Consider the following 20,250-nt stretch of genomic DNA (forward strand, 5'->3'; position numbering starts at 1 on the left):
ATTTTACACCCTTATTTCCAGTACCATAAAAACGTCGTATCAGCCCCTCCCACATAGCCACTAGATGCACCTCCTTCAACAGCCTGTCAGTACAGCTCCTAGATCTGCCACAGAAAGTGTTACACCACGATGGAAGTGCTCTCTCACCCTGGGGACCCTGTGTGCTGCATCTGCAGTGCTCCCAGCCCAGGGAAAGACTGGGAATCGAACCTGGCTCTATCACATGACACAACAAATCACTGCCAACTGGGCTGGCCTCGATTCATGTTTGTGTCTGAAATTTTCTATTGCATTTTACCTTTTGGAATACTTTTAGCTTTATTCTATTTTTTTAAACAGATATTTTATGAGGTTTTGCTGTCACTCTTTAGGTGTTGAATTGATAAATGCATTCCTTCAATTGTCTTCCTCACTCTCATAATGTTCCTTCTGTGTCAACACACCAAAAGTAACAAGAGCTCTCACAGCAGCTCTATATTTTACAAGGTGTAGTGCTCCCTGAGAGGGAGCATCAGAAATGACCGATTCCAAAGTCAGGCAAAAATTTCTTAGCGGCTATTCATAAACAATGTCAAGTAAACTGTAAAATTCTAAAAATATCACTGTCACACACCTGTTCCACATTTGCTGCTGTCAGAACGCTTTGTAAAAACATACCACTTCAGTAAGCTATTTCCTGTCAGAGCAGCATTTGCTCTGGGCCTTTCACAAAACCACCCAGTCCTAAATGGAGAAACTCCCTTGCAGGTCCCCTGTATGAAAAGCTGATTGTTCCAGCCAATAGAATTCTGCAGTTAACATCAGCTGTCATGACACTTTAATCATAGTGGTGTCGACTAGCCTATCATAAAATCCACTCAGCAAATACGATTCTGGCTATTACAAAGGTAATGCAAAAATGACGCAGTCAACTCTGCACTCTTTTTTGCTTCCTCAAGCATTTATTTATAACTTATAACTACATTTTATGCCCACAGATTTTCTTTCCAACAGATGTTGCCTTAGTACACAGCTGCAGAGACTTTCCTTTTTTAAAAATTTTCCTATTGTGCTGAAATGGCACTCTCCCTCTACGCCCCCCCCCCCCCCCCATCACAACTTGAAACAACCTCACACAAGGATTTTTTTAGTTGCACAAAAAGAGTTGGTGAGAGAGAAGGCAGGGGGAGTGAAAATTAATGATCAGGAAGCAATATTAAAGAAAGTTAGAATACCCTCATTTTGATTTATTTTAACACTCAAACACTGTGGTTTTACACAGGAATAGCAACCAAAGTCCAATATAGTTTTTAAAAAGAAATTTCTGACAATTTACATTTCCAATTATTTTTGAAAACGAAAACAAATTAAATTATGCACAGAGAGTTTTGCTGATTTTCTCAGCTTTTTTTTTTTTTTACACTATTAAAAGTTAACAGAAGCAAAACAATCTATTGAAGCATACTGGTACCTCAAAAGCAAGTAACTAAACACTGTATACGGTTTATAGAAACACAACCACTTCCCCCCACTTAACCCTCCGACATGTCATCCTAAGTAAATCCATTCTAGCACAGAATGAACACAAGTTTTCTTTTACAGAGGAAGCTAATTAAAGGAAATTTTTAGCACACAAAAATAAAAAATTCAGCACAAAAATAACCTACTTTCTTATTGGTTCACATTTTATTTTAAATGGCTGTTTCTTTTAAACAGAATATAATTTTTGCCAAGTACCCAACGGCAGAGAAAAATTATTCTCCCCTCCCGTCCCCTCCCCCCCCAAGTTATACAGATGCTAATGCATGTTCTTTGGAAGGCAAACTTTACAGTATTCAGCTTATGGAAGACATACTTCACCTATAATGTTACAGTTTACTCTGTGTAAATTTGATTTATTCAGAACATTACTTTCATGTTTTTTAAATCAACATTTTAAAAAATGTATTTGGTGTCAGGAGGACATAAATTTGATGCTCATGAAAAGGAAAGACTAATAACATCTGTTAGAGCCAAGTATGGTGATAGTAACCACTATGAAATTCCCCACTTAGCTCTATCAACATGTCTCAAATCTCTGGGTATGGCACATGGCTGCTTTTTGACCCTTAAGCTTTTCTTGTGATGAAAATGTCAATTATGCCATTTTATTGCCAATTATAGCCTGGTACTATGATGAGGTACCTACTACAGGGCTAGAATCACAAAACTTAAAAATCTCCTGGTGACGTAAGCTAGGATTTTAAAAACTTGAAACGCTTTTACACCAGCCCAACACATGCACAGTGCACCCGGTCAACAAATTCTTTAAAAGTTAAACTGCTACTTAAAATAGTTACTAAAGATGATAAAGCCTAATTCATCGTGGGTCTAAGTTTACTAACTTTTAATAAAGTTACAACAAGGATGAATTCAGCCCATTAAATCTTTATTTTTACAATCATAAAACAAAATAATTAAGTAATACAATGTTTGATATAAAAGAGTGTTGCTTTATATTGTACTACTAAAAATGCACCATGAATTTCATTAAGAGTTTATTTTGAGTCAATGCTGGGGCAACACTGATTAACTATTTAGTAAGAACTTGGAATACATCCATCAAATCACACATTAATGGATTATTCTTATAAGTATTGGACATTATAGTTAAACTGAAAATAGCCAACAAAGCCTCTAACCTTCACAATTTATTGTCAACCTGTCAAGAGTTTTACACCATCTCTCACTGACCCCAAATGAACTTTATCTGTCCTGACAAGTTATGAATTTAAATTCTTCTCATATGGCCATCAAGTAAATCTGTCTTAATTTCAAGTTAAAAAATACTGGCTTTGCAAAAAAGAATACATTGTCTAACTGAAATTTGCTTGCCTAAAAAAAGATAAATTTGTCTTTATGTTCAGCCTTCTACCCCCTCGCTCCCCTGTATAATTACTAGCACTTTGGTAATATATTCCATTGGTTTATATTCTGTAGCTGAGTTTGCATTTATGTATTAAAGTGCTCTCTTCACAAAAGCAACAAAAGCCAATTTGAAATCTGCCACTCTCTGCAAAAGAGTTTAAGATATAAAAACCATAAACAGACATCGAAAACAAATTTACAAATTGTCTTCCCATCCTATTGTTCTCATGTTGATAATTTATGGAACAACAAAGCAAACTTTGGGGAAGACAAGCATTTCAACTAAAATACAAAAGCCAGCTAAAGTTAAACCACAAACTTTTGACATATTTTCTAGCTTCCTTTGTACCAAACTTCCAAAAAAAATCTCAGTAAATTTGAAAGGGCAGATTTGTACAGTCCAATTCACCAATGCCATCAAAACACATGGTTCATTGCAGATATAGGTTTGTGTGGGAAATGTATGCAGTAAAAAATTTCAAATATTAATACTGTATCAGAGCAACTCCATATACCAATAATACATACTGTACGTTTGCTTTAAAAAAGTTTAGCTCTAGATTTTTTCTCTGTCTGAAATAGAAATCGCAAGTGTTTATTCATATATTGTCAATCATCTGTACTACTCATACTCATTAGAACATTGCAAACCATGCAGTGATGTAACCATAATATTCTTTATCAAACAACAATGAAATTTGCCATTATTTACCATGAAAATCTATCATCTTCATCAATGACTCATGGAAGTCTTTAAATATATATTTCTAATACCTGATTGTACTATTTTAGCATCATGTTAATGTTATGGACATATGGCAAGGTCATGAAGAAAAATGGGTGTATAACAATTTCACTTTAGTCTGTAGAATGTTCAAATCCAAGTGAATTGCTTTCAGTATTGTATCATTTAGTTGACTACTTTCTGCAGATTCTATCTGTTTTCAAAATTATAATTTAGTGCTTACTCATGTGATCACATTCTTTCATATTAACTTTGATTTTAAAATAGCCAATTAAAAGTAAAAAGTGTTAGATACAGAACATATGCTGAGCAAATGATCTGCCAGATTCGCATCAATGTATATACTCTTTAGCAGCCCTTGAATTTTATTGTGCTTGTCACTTTAGCATACATGTCACCAGCTGACTCCTTGTGCCTTTGCCATTCAAAAGGATCTTAAATGTACTCCTTTCTTTTAGAAGGGAGAAAGTCTAACTGGTTATTTGAACAAAACCCTTATAGCTCTACCTAGCCCTAAAACAAAATGCAATTTTACTAGAGAAAATTATTTGAAAACTTTTTTTATTCCAGTAGACACTGTACAACAGAATAATTGTAGTTTTTAAAAAAACGTATACATGCAACTGCACACCTGTTCTGTTAACTCAGTTGCCATGACTTTGCATACATGTTAGATATTTGAACATGCAAATGGATATGTAGGCATGACTATCTGCATGAGCAAATGCACTATTAGCATGTGAAATTAACGGAACCCTCAGCTAAAATGAATGCTCATTTTCTGAAAATCAGCCACTAAGCATTTTGATGATAGCTCATCCTTAAATCTTAAAGGCTTATTCAGTGTTAACACTTTGGACAATCCAGTTTCCTAGGTTGTGAAGTGCTGTTAGGGTGTGCTATGAGCAGGAAAAGGGAGGATCTGCTTGGAAGCAGAGTCAGGTTGGGACTCTTAACAGGACCCAGTTCCAACCCAATCTCTTTGTTTTGTCTCTCCAAGGAGAGTGCTTCACAGTGCAGGTAGACAGACATGCTATTTCTGCTTGAGCTAGCACACTAAAAATAGCAGTGTAGTTGCAGTGACATGGGCTAGCCACCCACGTACATACCCAGAGGGTCGGGCAGCCAACCCAACCTGGCACCTTTGTTTGGGGATGTGGACCACTACTTTCTAAGAGATAAACAGAGGTAGGGATGGGGCTCCAGTCACCAATTATCTATCTGTGGTGGTGATCACGTGCTGTGGATGAGGTAGGATGGTCTTGTGGTTAAGGCACTGGACTATCAATCAAGAGTTTGGGCTCCATTCCCAGATTCCACACAGACTCCCTGCGTGGCCTCGGACAAGTTAACAGTCTTTTTGCTTCAGTATTCCACCGTAAAATGGGGATAATAATATTTCCCAACCACCCAGTGATGCTGTAAGGATCTATTCATTCATGTCTGAATAGGGGCCATAGAGCCTCTGTCCTGTTTGAAAGAATATTGAATGTGACACATCATAAGAACTGTGTCAAGGGATGGGACTCAGCCACCAAATCAAAATGGTACTAAACAAAGAGATTAGAAGTACTTGTGGCACCTTAGAGACTAACAAATTTATTTGAGCATAAGCTTTCATGAGCTACAGCATCCGATGAAGTGAGCTGTAGCTCACGAAAGCTTATGCTCAAATAAATTTGTTAGTCTCTAAGGTGCCACAAGTACTCCTTTTCTTTTTGCGAATTCAGACTAACACGGCTGCTACTCTGAAAAGAGATTGGAGCCATTTTAATAAATACTAGGAAAAGGAAGCTAGGCTAACACAAAGGTGGCCCCAGTAAGCCAGGTATTACCTGTAAATGACCAACTTTCAGCGGGAGACCCACTCTTTATTGGCAAGAGTGAGAGAGAAGCTTGTAACAAAATGCAGTCAGCGTGGAGGAGGATTATCAGGTAGTAAACTTGGGGGTCTTAACTGCCTACCCTTCGCTATTGGACAGACTCACAGAAAACACACACAATAAAAACACAGATTAAAAATAAAGAGTTCCAACACCATGACAAATTAAAAATAAAATCCCCATACATCCGTGCCGGCTGGCTTTTTATCAGCTGGTGCTATTGTGCAGAATTACTATACTGCACTCTTCCTGCTAAAGCAGTTAAAAACAAATGAATTTTTAAAAATTATTATTCATAAAGTTCTCCTGGAGTTGCCTGGCTCATTTTCAGGCCATCAAAGTAGCTCTGCTGGTGTTGAATTACAAGAAACGTGTCCTACTGTACCTACACTGGCAACCTCCCCTAGCTTTCTCCTTCTCTGAAATGGCAGACAGCAGCAGAAGAAAACATAGCAAGGCATTCAAGCAGGAAATAGCGTGAGAACAGGCTCTCTCACGCTACTTCCAGCCCTTCCTGATGTTGGAGGAGTGTGAAATGGCTTGCGAATAGCTTCTCTCACACTGTTTCCCTTTCCACTCCAGTCAAAGTGTCAGCTAAGAGACGTGCACAAAAAGCACAGTATTAAAATGAACCAAAAATCAAATTGTAAACAAGGTACCCTAGGCAAGCCAAAGCTAATTAAATCAGAAATTCAAATGTTGGGGGGCACAGTCCACTGCTTAGAATGGTGTAAATTCACTAGGAAAGTTCTATTCCCAAACTCTGCCTCTCACTTGCTATAGGCCTGACCCAAAGACTACTGCAGTCAGTCAGTCATTCCATGGACTTCAATGGGTTTTGGATTAGGCATCATGGGATCCTGAGCAAGTCACTTAAATCCTTTATGCCTTAACTGACCCTGTGAAAGGGGAACACAACTTATTGTTCCTACCCACTCTATGGGTATTCGTGAGGCTTTAAAAAAAAAAAAGAGAGAGATCCTTGGATGAAAGATGTTGTACAAGTGCTAACTATTATATTACTATTAAAGGACTCAGGACTGTTCTCATTTATAAAATGGTTCATCTATCTCCAGTCATAAATGAAGCTTCTCTGACTGACATCAGCTCTAAGAGTTCATTATCGGGTACAGTTTTAAAAGACTCCCTGAGCATGATCCAAGTAGCCATTAAAATGGTCACCAGACTGGACGGAGTCTGGGACGAGAGTTTGAAGAACTTTCCCCAATTACCTCAAAGAATCAGCAGGCACGGCAGATCTATGAAGTAGCCTGTGGTTCAGCTGCTGCAGAGGCTATTTCTAATATTACACATACAAAAACTAAGTTAAAAGATTATGATGAAGGTTGCAAAGTCAAGCACTCAAAAGCTGGGAAATGAAAGAATTATGGTTGCCAGTGCAACCTTAATTTGGCCCCCTTATATATATGCATTATGACACAGTCATTAATTACGTGATGGCATAATATTTTTTCACAGGACCCTGCCTCATTCGGTGCACAGGATGGATGGTGCTCACTTTATGAGCATCTATTCATATACTTTATTTTTTCCTCATTGTTCAGCGTGTGGTTATATTTGCTGCACACTTTTCAAACCTGTCTGCATTGAAAACAGAAATAATTTCCACATGAGCTTTTCTATGGTGCTCATCACTAAGTCCTTCACAAACATTAACAAAAATATTTTCACAACACTCCTGTGACATGAGGGGACATTATTAATCCCATTTTACAGATGGGGAACTGGGGCACGGAGAGATTAAGGTCAAAACTAGCCACTGATTTTGAGTGCCCAATTTGAGATGCCCAGGAAGTGATTTTTCAGAGTACTTAATGTTATATAGCACTTTATATGTTCAAAGCACAGCTCCCATTACTTCAGTAGCATCTATGAGCGCTCAGCAAAATGAGACCCCAGGGTCTCTAGTTGGGGATCCAGAAAATAGAACACAATTAGTGATCACGTGTGAAAAGTTTAGTTTAAGTGACTTGACTAGCATCACAGAGGCTATGGTTATGTCTACACTTAAAATGCAACAGCAGTCACACTTCCATGCGTAGAGACTCCCCACAGTGACAGGAGGGGTTCTCCCATCGCTGTAGTTAATCCACCTCCCTGACAGGTAGTAGCTAGATCAACAGTATTCTTCTGTCACCTAAAACTGTCTATAGTTAGGTCAGCACAGCATAGCTGAGTTAGGTCAGCATAGCTACATCTCTCAGGGGTGTGGACTTTTCACATCCTTGACAGACACAGGGCTTGTCTACACTGGCACTTTACAGCGCTGCAGCTTTCTCGCTCAAGGGTGTGAAAAAAACACACCCCCGAGCGCATCAAGTTTCAGGGCTGTGAAGAGCCAGTGTAGACAGTGCACCAGCACTGGGAACCGCACTCCCAGCACTGCTAGCTACGCCCCTCGGGGAGGTGTTCTTTTTAGAGCGCTGGGAGAGCTCTCTCCCAGTGGCCTGCCACGACTACACAAGCCAAGTTACAGCACTGCCGCGGCAGCACCTTAACATTCCCAGTGTAGATTAGCCCATAGTTATGCCCGTGTAAGTTTTCAGTGAAGACCAACCCTATGTCTTCACTACAGATTTATCTTGAATTATCTACACTCAAATTAATGCCTCTTGAGTTAGCCTGGCTTGAGTTAGTGGCCACATTGCAAGTAACTTGGCTGCACAGAGTGGACTGGATTACCGCACAGAATGATTGTATTAGTAACACAGAGTGATTGCATTAGCACCTGACAAGTTGTGCCAACTAGCTCAGTGTTTCTCAAATGCGGCCACCAGGAGCTTTTCCTGTGGCCACAATTTCCTGGGCAGTGACCGGGGGGGGGGGGGGGAGTGTGGACCCTCTCCCAGGGCTCCCAGCTTGGGTTGGACCCTGACCCCTCATGGAGCCACAAACACTGGAAAAACAGGTAGCCAGAGAGTTCCCACCTTTCCAGGGGCAGTGAGGCTCTGGCTTTGGGCTTCAGCCCTGGGGTGGGGGAGCAGAAGGCTTCAGTCAAGGGGCTTTACCCCAGTCACATGGAAGCATGTGCTTGGATCACCACCATTCCTTGGATCACCACCATCCCCGCATCGCCCCTGACCCCCGCTGTCTCCCTACCCACCTCCCCATCCAGGGCTAAATTTGTCCACTGACTTTCCAGGATTAAGTAACTCTGCTGTGAAAATTGATATTTGTATGTTTGTTAATATCACTTTTCACAGCCTTCCAGCTAGCTAGTAAGTCTGCTGTGAAAAGTGATATTAACAAATATTACTTTTCACAGCAACAGACTTACTAGCTAGCAAGTCTTTTAAAAAAAGCAACCAAAAAAGCAAAAGAAACAACAACAAAAAGACAAGAATGTGTAAAGCACCTTATTTGTATTTGTATTCTGTTTAGATCCAGTAAAGAATAGATACAACTGTATGTTATGTTTATTATTGAGTCTGCAAAAAGAAACCCTACGTAAATAAATTTGGACATGTATATTTATTTGTTTTTCCTGAAGTTAATTAAGTATTTTAGCAAAAATTGTCAGAGTGGCCACCACTCTGAGGCCACCAAAAAAATTGCTGAGAAGCCCTGAACTAGCTAGCTCTGGCCTATACCTCCTGATGGGCCAGCCAACACAACATTCAAGCTAAGGGTTTTTGTGCGTGCACGGGACTCAAGTTAGGATGTCAGCATAGGATTGCCAGGTGTCCAGCTGAAAAGGGAACTTGGGAGTGTCCAGTGAGATGTACTGACCGAACACCAGAAGTCCAGTTACCGCATGTGGGGAGGAAGTCGCCCAGCCCTGTAGTGGTGGCTCCCGTGGCAGCATGGATGCACCAGCTTTGGCCACAGGTGGCCCCTTCAAGGAGCATGGTTTGCAGTGCTGCAGTGGAGGACAGAGTGTGGGGGCCCATGATGAGCTGGGTAAGGGGCTCTCAGTGGGCATGGAATATTCCCCAGGAGGAAAGGAACACAAGCTGCTCTTCCAGCTGGCACTTCCTCCGTCCACGCACTCAGGCAGCTCCAGGGCAGGGAGAGCTCAAGCAGGCACGGAAGGGGGCTGTGGGGCACGTAGCACAGAGAGATGCAGGGGGGCAGCGAGGCAGGAGAGAGACCTCATCTGGAATACTATGTGCAGTTCTGGTCTCCCGTGTTTAAGAAGGATGAATTCAAACTGGAACAGGTACAGAGAAGGGCTACTAGGATGAGCTGAGGAATGGAAAACCTGTCTTATGAAAGGAGACTCAAGGAGCTTGGCTTGTTTAGCTTAACCAAAACAAGGTTGAGGGGAGATATAATTGCTCTCTATAAATATATCAAAGGGATAAATACCAGAGAGGGAGAGGAATTATTTAAGCTCACTACCAATGTGGACACAAGAACAAATGGATATAAACTGGCCATCAGGAAGTTTAGACTTGAAATTAGATGAAGGTTTCTAACCATCAGAGTGAAGTTCTGGAATAGCCTTCCAAGGGAAGCAGTGGGGGCAAAATACCTATCTGGCTTCAAGATTAAACTCGATAAGTTTATGGAGGAGATGGTATGATGGGATAACATGATTTTGGCAATTAACTGATCTTTAACTATTCATAGTAAATAGGCCCAATGGCCTGTGATGGGATGTTAGATGGGGTGGGATCTGAGTTACTACAGAGAATTCTTTCCTGGGTATCTGGCTGGTGAATCTTGACCACATGCTCAGGGTTCAGCTGATTGCCATATTTGGGGTCAGGAAGGCATTTTCCTCCACAGCAGATTGGAAGAGGCCCTGGGGGGCTTTCGCCTTCCTCTGTGGCATGGGGCACAGCTCACTTGCTGGAGGATTCTCTGCACCTTGAAGTCTTTAAACCACGATTTGAGGACTTAATAGCTCAGACATAGGTGAGAAGTTTATTGCAGAAGTGGGTTGGTGAGATTCTGTGGCCTGCATTGTGCAGGAGGTCAGACTAGATGATCATAATGGTCCCTTCTGACCTTAATATCTCTGAGTCTGTGAGGAGAGCCGTGTCCTAGCTGGTCAGTGGGGCTGCCTAGTTGCTCCCATACAGCCGCAGGGCTCTTCTGATCTGCGCTCTCAGGCAGCCTGCTGGAGCTGGGGTTTGCAAGTCCCTTGGGAATGCTCACTCTGAAACTGAGGGGGGAGAGCAGTGAGCAATGGGAGGAGGCTGGGAGAGGAGTAAGTGGGGCATGTAGGGTGTTGGGGGGAAAAGACAGGGACGGGGTGGGGCCAGTTTTCAGACTTCATGTCAGCAGAGAGTAATTGAGAGCACAGGAGAGATGGTCTCCCTGCTCTCAGTTCAGGTGCCTGAATCCCACATAGCCAATAGCAGCCCAGAGCTCTACACTGACGAATGCCCAGTGCAGAGGGAATCTTGAGGGAATTTAGCCGCTGAAACCTAAGAAGTGTACTGAGTGCTGTAGAACCTCAGAATTAAGAACACCAAAGTTACGAACTGACTGGTCAACCACTCACCTCATTTGGAACCAGAAGTACGCAATCAGGCAGCAGCAGAAACAAGCAAACAAACAAAAAGCAAATAGAGTACCGGACTGTGTTAAATGTAGACGACTAAACAATAAAGGGAAAGTTTAAAAAAGATTTGACAAGGCAAGGAAAGTGTTTTTGTGCTTGCTTCATTAAAATTAAGATGGTTAAAAGTAGCATTTTTCTTCTGCATAGTAAAGTTTCAAAGCTGTATTAAGTCAATGTTCAGTTGTAAACTTTTGAAAGAACAACCATAAAATTTTGTTCAGAATTACAAAGATTTCAGAGTTATGAACAACCTCTATTCCTGACGTGTTTGTAACTCTGAGGTTCTACTGTATGTGCAAATTGCGTTTTTTCAAAGGTTTATTCCTTGGCCAAGTTTGGGCAGATTTCACAGACTCCAAAAGTCATATCCCTGACATAAAAGCCACCTCAAACAAAGTTAAAGTCCCTGCTCTAAAGCATGGGGGTGGCTAGAACTTTTCAAAAAACCCCAACTTTTTAATTTGGGCAAAACAATCCATTTTCCCCTAGTCTTACTCTTGGAAATGGCTGAACCGTATTGGATAAAATTTTCCCAAAAAATTCAGCCTGAGGCAGACACTTGGCATGCAAAATTTCATACCAAATTATTAAAATTTGGCAAAGTTATAAGCACCTGAAAACAGGGTCCTATCATGGGAAGTATCTCACAACTTCAGTAACAGCTGGTTTTAACAGACCCGCCTATACTAGCTGAGCCCTAAAACATTAAAATAATTATTCAGATTAGTTTTAGGATTGTGTGGGATAAGATTGCACTTGACTAAAAACATTTGCTGTGTATACAGCACAATTTCTGAAGTGGGTTTAAAAAATGTTAACAATCTGTGTGGACAGCTTGATCAGGCAAAAGTCTCCTCATGAAAAAATGGTAGCAATTACTGTAGTCTGATCCTTGAGCTCCTAGACCATACATTAAATCTTAATACATTCCTTTTTTATATATATTTAGGCTCTTAATGTTTCCTACTGTATCCAGTTTCACAAAAGTAGAATATTAACTCATTCAGAAATTACAGCAAAATTAATGGCTCTGCTGAATTAACTCGATACACTTGTGCTCTGGAATCCTGTGGTTTTGGTAATATATTTAAGAGTACAAGTTGCACTGATTGTTTTTTCTGATAACAAGACAGCCCTCCAAATGAGATTATGTCCCTTAATGGATTTTATTCCTTATAAACATTATACAAACTGCAAGGTAGATCGATGTAAAGACTGCCTTGAACATTAGTGACAGGAAGCAGTCTGATTAATCAAGAGCACAGCATCAAGACAATGCATTAGAACCTAGTTAATCCATACCTCAAGTGTCTGCATGTACAAACAGTGATCTCCTCAGCTCTGAAAGATTTAACAGCAGAGGCTGTAGTGAGGACTCACATTACTAAGATTTCACTACTTTTACAAAATGCACCGCGGAACACGGACGAGTACACTAAGCATTACAACTATTTTAAAATAAATTATAAATGTCAAAATCGAAGAAGAGAGGATAAAGATTTTGAAGGTATTTTGGCATCTATCTGCATCTTTAGGCACCTAAATACTTTTACAAATCTGAACCACAACAAATTTGTTATGTGTTTGTACAGTACCAGGTAAAATGGGGCCCTCCCCCCACAGGTGCTACCTTAATACATTTAACCACACCAATGTGTATTTTGTGATGATTATTATTGTTTTGTAGCTGTGTGGCTTCACTTGCCCATTAACCATTAAAATTCAGCTGATAGTTCACAATGGCTATCCCACCCATTAATACGATGCAGTGAAGCTTTATTACAAGACAAAACCAAATTCAAGCTACAGAAATGTGCCTTTGGTGCTGCAAACAAATACTGAGGCAGTAAAATGGAGACAATGAACCTTACGTTCTTTAATATTAAATAGTAATGTGTATCTTTGAATAAAAATGCAGTTTTGTGCTCTTCATGGACTAGACAGGAATGTTGTTAAATCATCTATCATTGCTTTGAGTTTTCTGTATTCTATAACACCAGCCAGAAATAATGATAAATACGACAGGGCAACTTCTGTAAACATTTGTTTTTCCCCCAATGTGAATCTCTAGAATATTCAAGGACAAGGAGTCCTATTTTCCTCCTCAATGTAGTTCCCTTCTCACACCTACAGAACATTCTGTATTGAGTGAAACTGATGACAGCTCCCAGACAACACATTTTCTAAAAACAGAACTGAAAGTAACTAGTTACTAAGTTCAGTTAAGAGAAGGGAAACAGTCTCCTTCCTACTCCCCTGAAACTACAAGCGTTAGTAAGCAGGAAGCACAGTAAAGCTCATGATAAGTAGAGGCAGCTACTCTTTCAAAATCAACAGGGATGCCACTATGCTGACAAATTTTATTTACTCTCAGCAAACCTGGGTATAGTTTCAAGCTGCAGAACTGGAAGAGGGGTATTAAAGGCATAAGTGAGGGACAGAAGACAGCAGAAGAGTTGTTCTTACAGTTAAGGTTACAGCCCTGTACCTCCCAAGTAGTTCTATGTAAATTTCATCATAAAGCCTATTTTGGTGGGGAAGAGGGGGAAGAGAAAGAAAGAGGTATTCTGGGTGCATTAAATATTTAACCTACCATGGGAAGATGCTGAAGTTTTTAAATAGTCAGGATAAAGTAACTATAGGGCTTAGCTGCTGGACATGCATGGGAGAGAGATACTATTCCAAGATACTGATGCCTAGACAATACAGAGAAGTGTGCTCTAAAAATATGACTGATTAGATAGGGGATGGGGCTTCTTTCATGAAGATGGGAGAGGCAGCTACGATAAGCACCTCTGCTTTACACATGGGTGCACTTTTCTTGGTCTGTGAAAGAGTGAGTCTGCACATCCCAAAAATCTCTTGCTTTTCAACATGACCTAAAAGTAACATCATAACTTAAAATATCTTGGAACGCTCTGTTGGAAAATAGCTATTCTTTCTCTCAATATAGAGAATCAACTTTCCTCTTTAAACCCCCCCCCCCCCCGCAACTATAAAAGGAGAAACAAAGCTATGCAGAAGACAGACCAGCCAACTCCTCAGATTTTTCCACTTAAAAAAAAGACTAGAGGGGCCAAATTATTTCACATTTTAATTTCTAAAAGAATGAAGGTCAATCTAGGCCATGGGGCAGGGCTTAGTCTTTCCATCTTGGCAAGTTACAGATAGGCACATGGATTCAGAGAGAAGAAACAGAATGCAAGCCCCAAACCTAGGAAAAATAAAGCTCAATGCACACACCATTACACACAAATTGCTGGCTTGAGGTGTGTCTCGCCCTAATACAGAAGGCCCACCCCTCTGAATCATTTTAACCTCCGTTGTACCGCTGTGCAAGGAGGCATGCACGTGGAAAGACCATGCAGGTCTGTCTCCATGCTCCCTTTGCACTGCCAAGAGGACTACAGCTCTGGCTCCAAATCAGCAAGTGGGAAAGGAAAGGGAGGAGTCACAGTCTGCCCCCAAAAATGCATAAGAGGATCCATGGAGGGGGCAGTGGCTGCTGTGCTAGCTCACTGGCTGGAACAGTAGCCACGCAGGGGCTGGATCACAGCCTTCCCACTGACTGAAGGCAGATGCCATCCCTCAACCTCCATTCTTCCTGCACAAAGGCTTTGTGTGGGCTTTCTGCAGGCTCTGCACAAGGATGGGTCAAGTTCACCTTTGATAAGCAAACTTTTGGAATGCCAAATAAATACATAAATTCCAAGTTGATTTCTTCACTGTTACTTTATAGAAAGACTAAAAAGCTTGGTTTTAAACAACTTATGAAACCCAAGTGTCCTGTATCTTTCAAACCCTTTTGTACATTAATACACTACTTGCAAGAGTGCAAACGTGCTTATTAGTAATATATATAAACATATATAAATAAAATAATTAGACTGCTCCTGTAAAAAACAACAACTATGTATTACACACTTGGAAGCAGCCCTAGTGAACATGACTATGGTAAAAAGTAATACACATTTACAAAAAAAACCCAATCAGCCTTAGAAGTTGATAACTGTCAATCTCTAACAGCAAAATTGTATAAACTTAGAGTGTGAGTAGCTCAGAGGAGACAGAAGTCACTGAACATTTTTAAAAAGATTAACTTTGAGGAGCAAAAAAACTTCTTGGAAACTACATTTATTTTGAAAACAGAAGATGATTAATAGAATTTTTATTATTTAAATTCAGTAGTGCCCATTTCTTGTTTTACTCTGCAGTTTTAAAAAGCAAAAAGCGTTTAAAAACCTTGGATATTTTCTCTGAACAAACTGTCCACTTAGAAGAGTAATTTTACTGTAGAATAGAAACCTAGCTGCCATTACTATTATTAATGGCGGTCTTCACATTGAAACCAGAATAGTCCTCAGTGATGGAATCTCTGTTTTGTCTTTGCTGGATTTCTTTTATTGGTTTGTTTTAAGTGTGGCCATTGGATAACTTTCAAGATAATCAGTCTGTCATTATAATTTTGCTAAAAGTACTTTTTGATACTTTTCCAGAAGATTCAGTAGCAATGAGGTATGCTGTGATTTCAAAGCAGAGTTAATTTCTGAGCAAACATTTCTCATTATCAACTTTTTCCCTTTGGTTCTATGATATGAAAATTACTGAATAGTGCAGTATCAAAAAGCACCAAAAGGAACTATGACTAACAAGGACAAAATTCTTTATAAAAAGAACTACTAAAATGTTGCAATAAATTCTAAGTTAAAAAACAATCTGAATTTTGAGATTGTGGAATAAATTAAAAACAAATTGGACAACGAAAAATAATCTAGAAAAAATTCTGCAATTTGTCACCAGTGGTTAGGATTTATTTTTGGTTCAACAACCCATGCTGTAAAAATCAATGTTCCACTAGATGGAGCAGGATGGTAAAACCATCAAAGGCCATTCCTGCCTGCTGACCCAACACAAAATCCATGTCCAGCAATCATGAAATGACCGCAAAAAATATTTTAAGTTTTCTCCTGAGTTTTCATCTTAAGCAAAACATAAAACTGGTATCCCATTCCAGTACAGATCAACGTGACAGAGGGAGCACAAGTTCCTAATATTACCTACTTCTGCTATGCTAGCAGAAACAGCAAGGTAACAAACACTGCCAGAAACATGGTTTTTACTAGTTCCGTTAGTAAGGACAGGGCGACACTTTAGAGCATAGTGTTACACATCAAACTCAAAATCCCAAGCCCTTAAATATTTCTTGTTGTGTAGCAAATAAACTTACAATGAAACCACTTTAAGTGACCACATAAAGGACTAGAAAAATATCAGTAACCTAGAGGAGGGGGGTCTAAATGCAGGTCAAACAAAATCGTCCTAGAAACATTGTCATAACTTTAAAGTGGTTTCTTAAGACCCAGAACCATGCAAGAGTCATGGTAAGCAGTCTCTTTATAGCAAAGATAATTTTAGACTTACTTTTGGTCTGAGGTAAACAGAGACATAAAATCATATTCTACTTTATCTAATGTTTTTAAACTTGTGAAAGACCCAGTCCTAAACACACAGTCTCAAGCACTACAGACCGCTGATCGTTATATGAAATGAGATGCAACTGTTTCCCCAATCACAAAATCTTGCTTTTGACTTCTACCCTAAGCTAAAAAGAAAGGATAGACTCCAATATTCATAGATGGTACCTTTTAACTATAACTCTTCCAAATAAAAAAAGGTTTCATTATGCACTCGAGAACTAGATGTTCTGGTGGTCCCTTTTGGCCTTCAACTCTAAGACTATGACCAAAGTATAAAGTAATCTTTATAGAAAACATACTAACATAGTAAAACAACCAAACTTCTGAACTATGCTATGAGTAAAGAACTGCAAATCTGCCTCCAATCTCTTAACATCCCTATAATTATTACTACACATAGTAATATTAATATGGGAGTGAAGTGATTCCCATTCTGAAATGTGCATGACCTGTGCATCAAGCCCCTGCTGGTGTTTCCACCACCTTCTTTTTAGCTGCTAAATTGCATTAAAAAGCTACAAATAAAGTAGATGTTCCTCCCGGTATAACTTTTCCATGTAAACAATTGCTGATGCCGCAGGGATTTTATTTGATTGCCAGTGGAAAAGGAGGTGGGGTCCAAGTGATTGTCACTGGAAAGGAAGGGGACTGGCTTTCAGACACACTATTAAGACACAGTTTATCTCAGGAAAAATTGAGTCCCCTGTCAAGACTGCTTAAAGGGATCTCCAATGTTTGCAATACAATTTTTCTTTAACATGTAAAGACTACCATTAGCTGACTATTTTTAGGAGGTCCCACAAGTGGCTGATTAAGATAATGTTTACTATACAGTGAAACCGTATTCTTTTCATGGGACAGAATGTGTGTGTGTCAGGAAACAAAGTGAATTCTATCATTTGCAAATACTAAAATTATAGCTATTGACAATACACATCAGAACAGAAGTACTACTTACTACTGTGCACAGTCAATCAATTGATATTCATTAGACCTCTCGTAGCAGGCTTTCACACCTTCATCTTGCCAAAGTGTTTTTGTGTGTTCATAAAACTCCTGAAAGCAAAACAGAGGGGGAAAAAGTCAGCAGGAAAAGGAGTATGTACATACAAAGAAAAACAATTATAAATGTTTTATGCTTAGTGCTAACTTTAGAGCACAGCTAGATGTCTGCACCATCTTGACTTTATACAAACTGATACACTGTCTCTGAACGGTTTTGTCTGTGGGCACAGATCATGTTCTCATACATGTACAGCTTTGAGCTTTTCAATAAGTACCACTAACTGTTTGGCAAAGCTTGCTCCCTAATTTCTCTCTTCTGCCAACTCTTGGTATTACCTTCCCTATGTTACTCAGTTCACCATTTTCAGGGGCAAGCACGTTTACATTGCCGAGTGCCAAGTCTTTTTTATTTTATTTTTTTTCACAAGGCATACATACCTGTAATTCTTATGTAAAGGTAGAGACCACATCCCTGATTTTAGACACAAGATGCAGAGGCTCAACAACAAACTAAAATAATTTAGAACTCTTGGGGAATCCACAGGCCATGTGACCAAAGGGCGTACACAGAATATCACCGCCTCTGTCAGCTTCAAACAACAACAAAACTCCAATTCACAGGAGGTGACTGAGTGTGGATCTAGGTAAAATTTTCCAAAAGCACTAAAGAGACCATTTTCAAAAGTGACTTAAGTGCCTAAGTCCCGCTAACTTTCAATGATGTGGGTTCCCAAGTGCCTACTCCACTTCTGAAAATGAGAGCTAGGCTCCTAAGTGATTTAAGTGCATTCAAAAATGTGATTCCGCTAATATAAATCACTACCTGCAGAGAACAGAAACTTTCTTCTCCACCAATAGATCCATGCCTGAAGACTACAAAGCTCAAAGGATGTCTCTTAAAAAGAAGATTTGCTTTTGTAAAAGTAAAATGTCAGGAATAAAACCTCACAGAGATAACTCAACCGAAAGCCTAGATTGCGAGGAGTAAGAGGTAGGAAAAGATGTCGTAAAAAGTAAGGTAACAGAAACACACTTCTGACATCTGTCCCCCAGATCCTCAATATCTACAAGTAACAGTGATGGGACACTAGCCCTACCTACTACATTCCATAATGTGACAGTCTGAATTCACACACACTGCAGCAGGAACATTTCTCAAATCAAAACAGAGCATGACCAATACATTAGTAAAATGATTCCATGCAGTAAGTCAAAATCCTAATTCAGAAAATATGTATGGTAACAAATAAAACCCTCCCTCTTAATAAATGTACTAAAAATAAAAATACATATCTTCAGTTTACCTGTACACTTAGATTATCTAAGAAATATATATCTACAAATTCCAGTTCCGCACAATATGGGTATAATAAGGAACTAATGGGGAAAAGGAGACAAATAAACAATACATGCTATATGACATTCTAAGTAGATAGTGATGCAGCTACCTGAAAAGTATTTCCACACAGACCTACAAAAGAAACAGTGAAACATCCCATCCCAGAATGCAGACGTAATACAAATTGGAAAGCATGTGCTATGCAAAAACACTGACACTTTTTCAAAAAGACACAGAAATAAAACAGTGCAAAGGGCTCTCTCTTTGTCGTAAATTTTTTTGTTTATTTAGTTTATTTATTTATTTTTGAAGTAAAAGGAGAGTGCAGATCCAAATCGACTTTCTCCAAGAGATGATTCACAACTTGTAGATTATATTGACTGACTCTACATGCTAGTGACAACTGATTTCCCTGCTGCGTAAGTGACCACTTGGAAGGACGGTTTGGACACAGTTCAATACCCAACTTTGAGAGTTTTCTGATATAAGCAGGAAGATCTTGTACTGTCCATATGTGCAGAGAGTAAAAATAAATAAATATTTAATTAAAAAACCAGCAACAAATGCCTGAATATCTGGTTTGAACAACATAAATTCCAAGAACACCAGGCCTCCAAAAGTCTAAAATGCATAAGGGGCCACTCTCCATCTCAGTCCATCATTGTGACAACAGGAGGCCTGAAAATTTCAAATTCCTTAAGGGAAGGAATATTTGCTGTGTAACATATTTCAAGAGATGCATCAATGTGATTTACTTGAAGACTGGGTAGAAGTTTTAGGTAGAGCAGAATGCAGACACTTGCTGGGCAGAATAGGGCTAAAGGAAAAGGGAATACCTGTGCTTTGAGCTTTGCACTGGCTTCCTGTTTGCTTCCAAGTGCAACTCAACATATTGATTATCTCCAAAGACCACATCTCTCTATGCTATGCTACTGCTGGCTGGAATACCACTACTAAACCCAGAGATGGGCAACAGTGAGCTCTTGGCTAAGGGTTACCACCTCTGAAGCCTGGCTGGCTGTTCATCTATCAAAATGACAGCCTATCAAACTGCAGTAAACTCTACACTTGATTAACACACATTCAGTTCCTCAATTTGTACATATACTATGCACAGATTAGATACTACAGGGTCACATTCATTCAGTGGAATGATTTATTTATCTAATCAGAATTTTTTTTCCAGTCTTTTCATTTATTAATGACTAATAAGCTAATTTCCACAGAAAGAGGTTCATTATAGGGGCAGCTTGCCATTTACCCGACCTGCTGAAAATAAATAATGTTTAAAAAAATTAAAAGGGAAAAATAAGAATTCTAAACTTAGTTTTGAGGCATTTAAGCTGGGCCATAACAAACATTCTGGCTCCCTTTCAAGTTCC

At 39.5% G+C, this 20,250-nt stretch overlaps 1 protein-coding gene across 5 annotated transcripts in view; it reads right to left on the minus strand.

Moving 5' to 3' along the window:
• GNAS (GNAS complex locus) overlaps window positions 1-20,250 on the minus strand; it is a 252,695-nt gene that overhangs the window by 43,467 nt on the left and 188,978 nt on the right. For all 5 annotated transcript variants that reach the window (XM_073309219.2, XM_073309220.2, XM_073309221.2 and 2 more), the window contains one exon: window positions 17,483-17,580. In XM_073309219.2, coding sequence (XP_073165320.1) covers window positions 17,483-17,580 — 98 coding nt within the window. The remainder of the gene's footprint in view (window positions 1-17,482; window positions 17,581-20,250) is intronic.

The sequence above is a fragment of the Lepidochelys kempii genome, chromosome 13, assembly GCF_965140285.1.
Source record: "Lepidochelys kempii isolate rLepKem1 chromosome 13, rLepKem1.hap1, whole genome shotgun sequence".
Classification (NCBI taxonomy): domain Eukaryota; kingdom Metazoa; phylum Chordata; order Testudines; family Cheloniidae; genus Lepidochelys; species Lepidochelys kempii.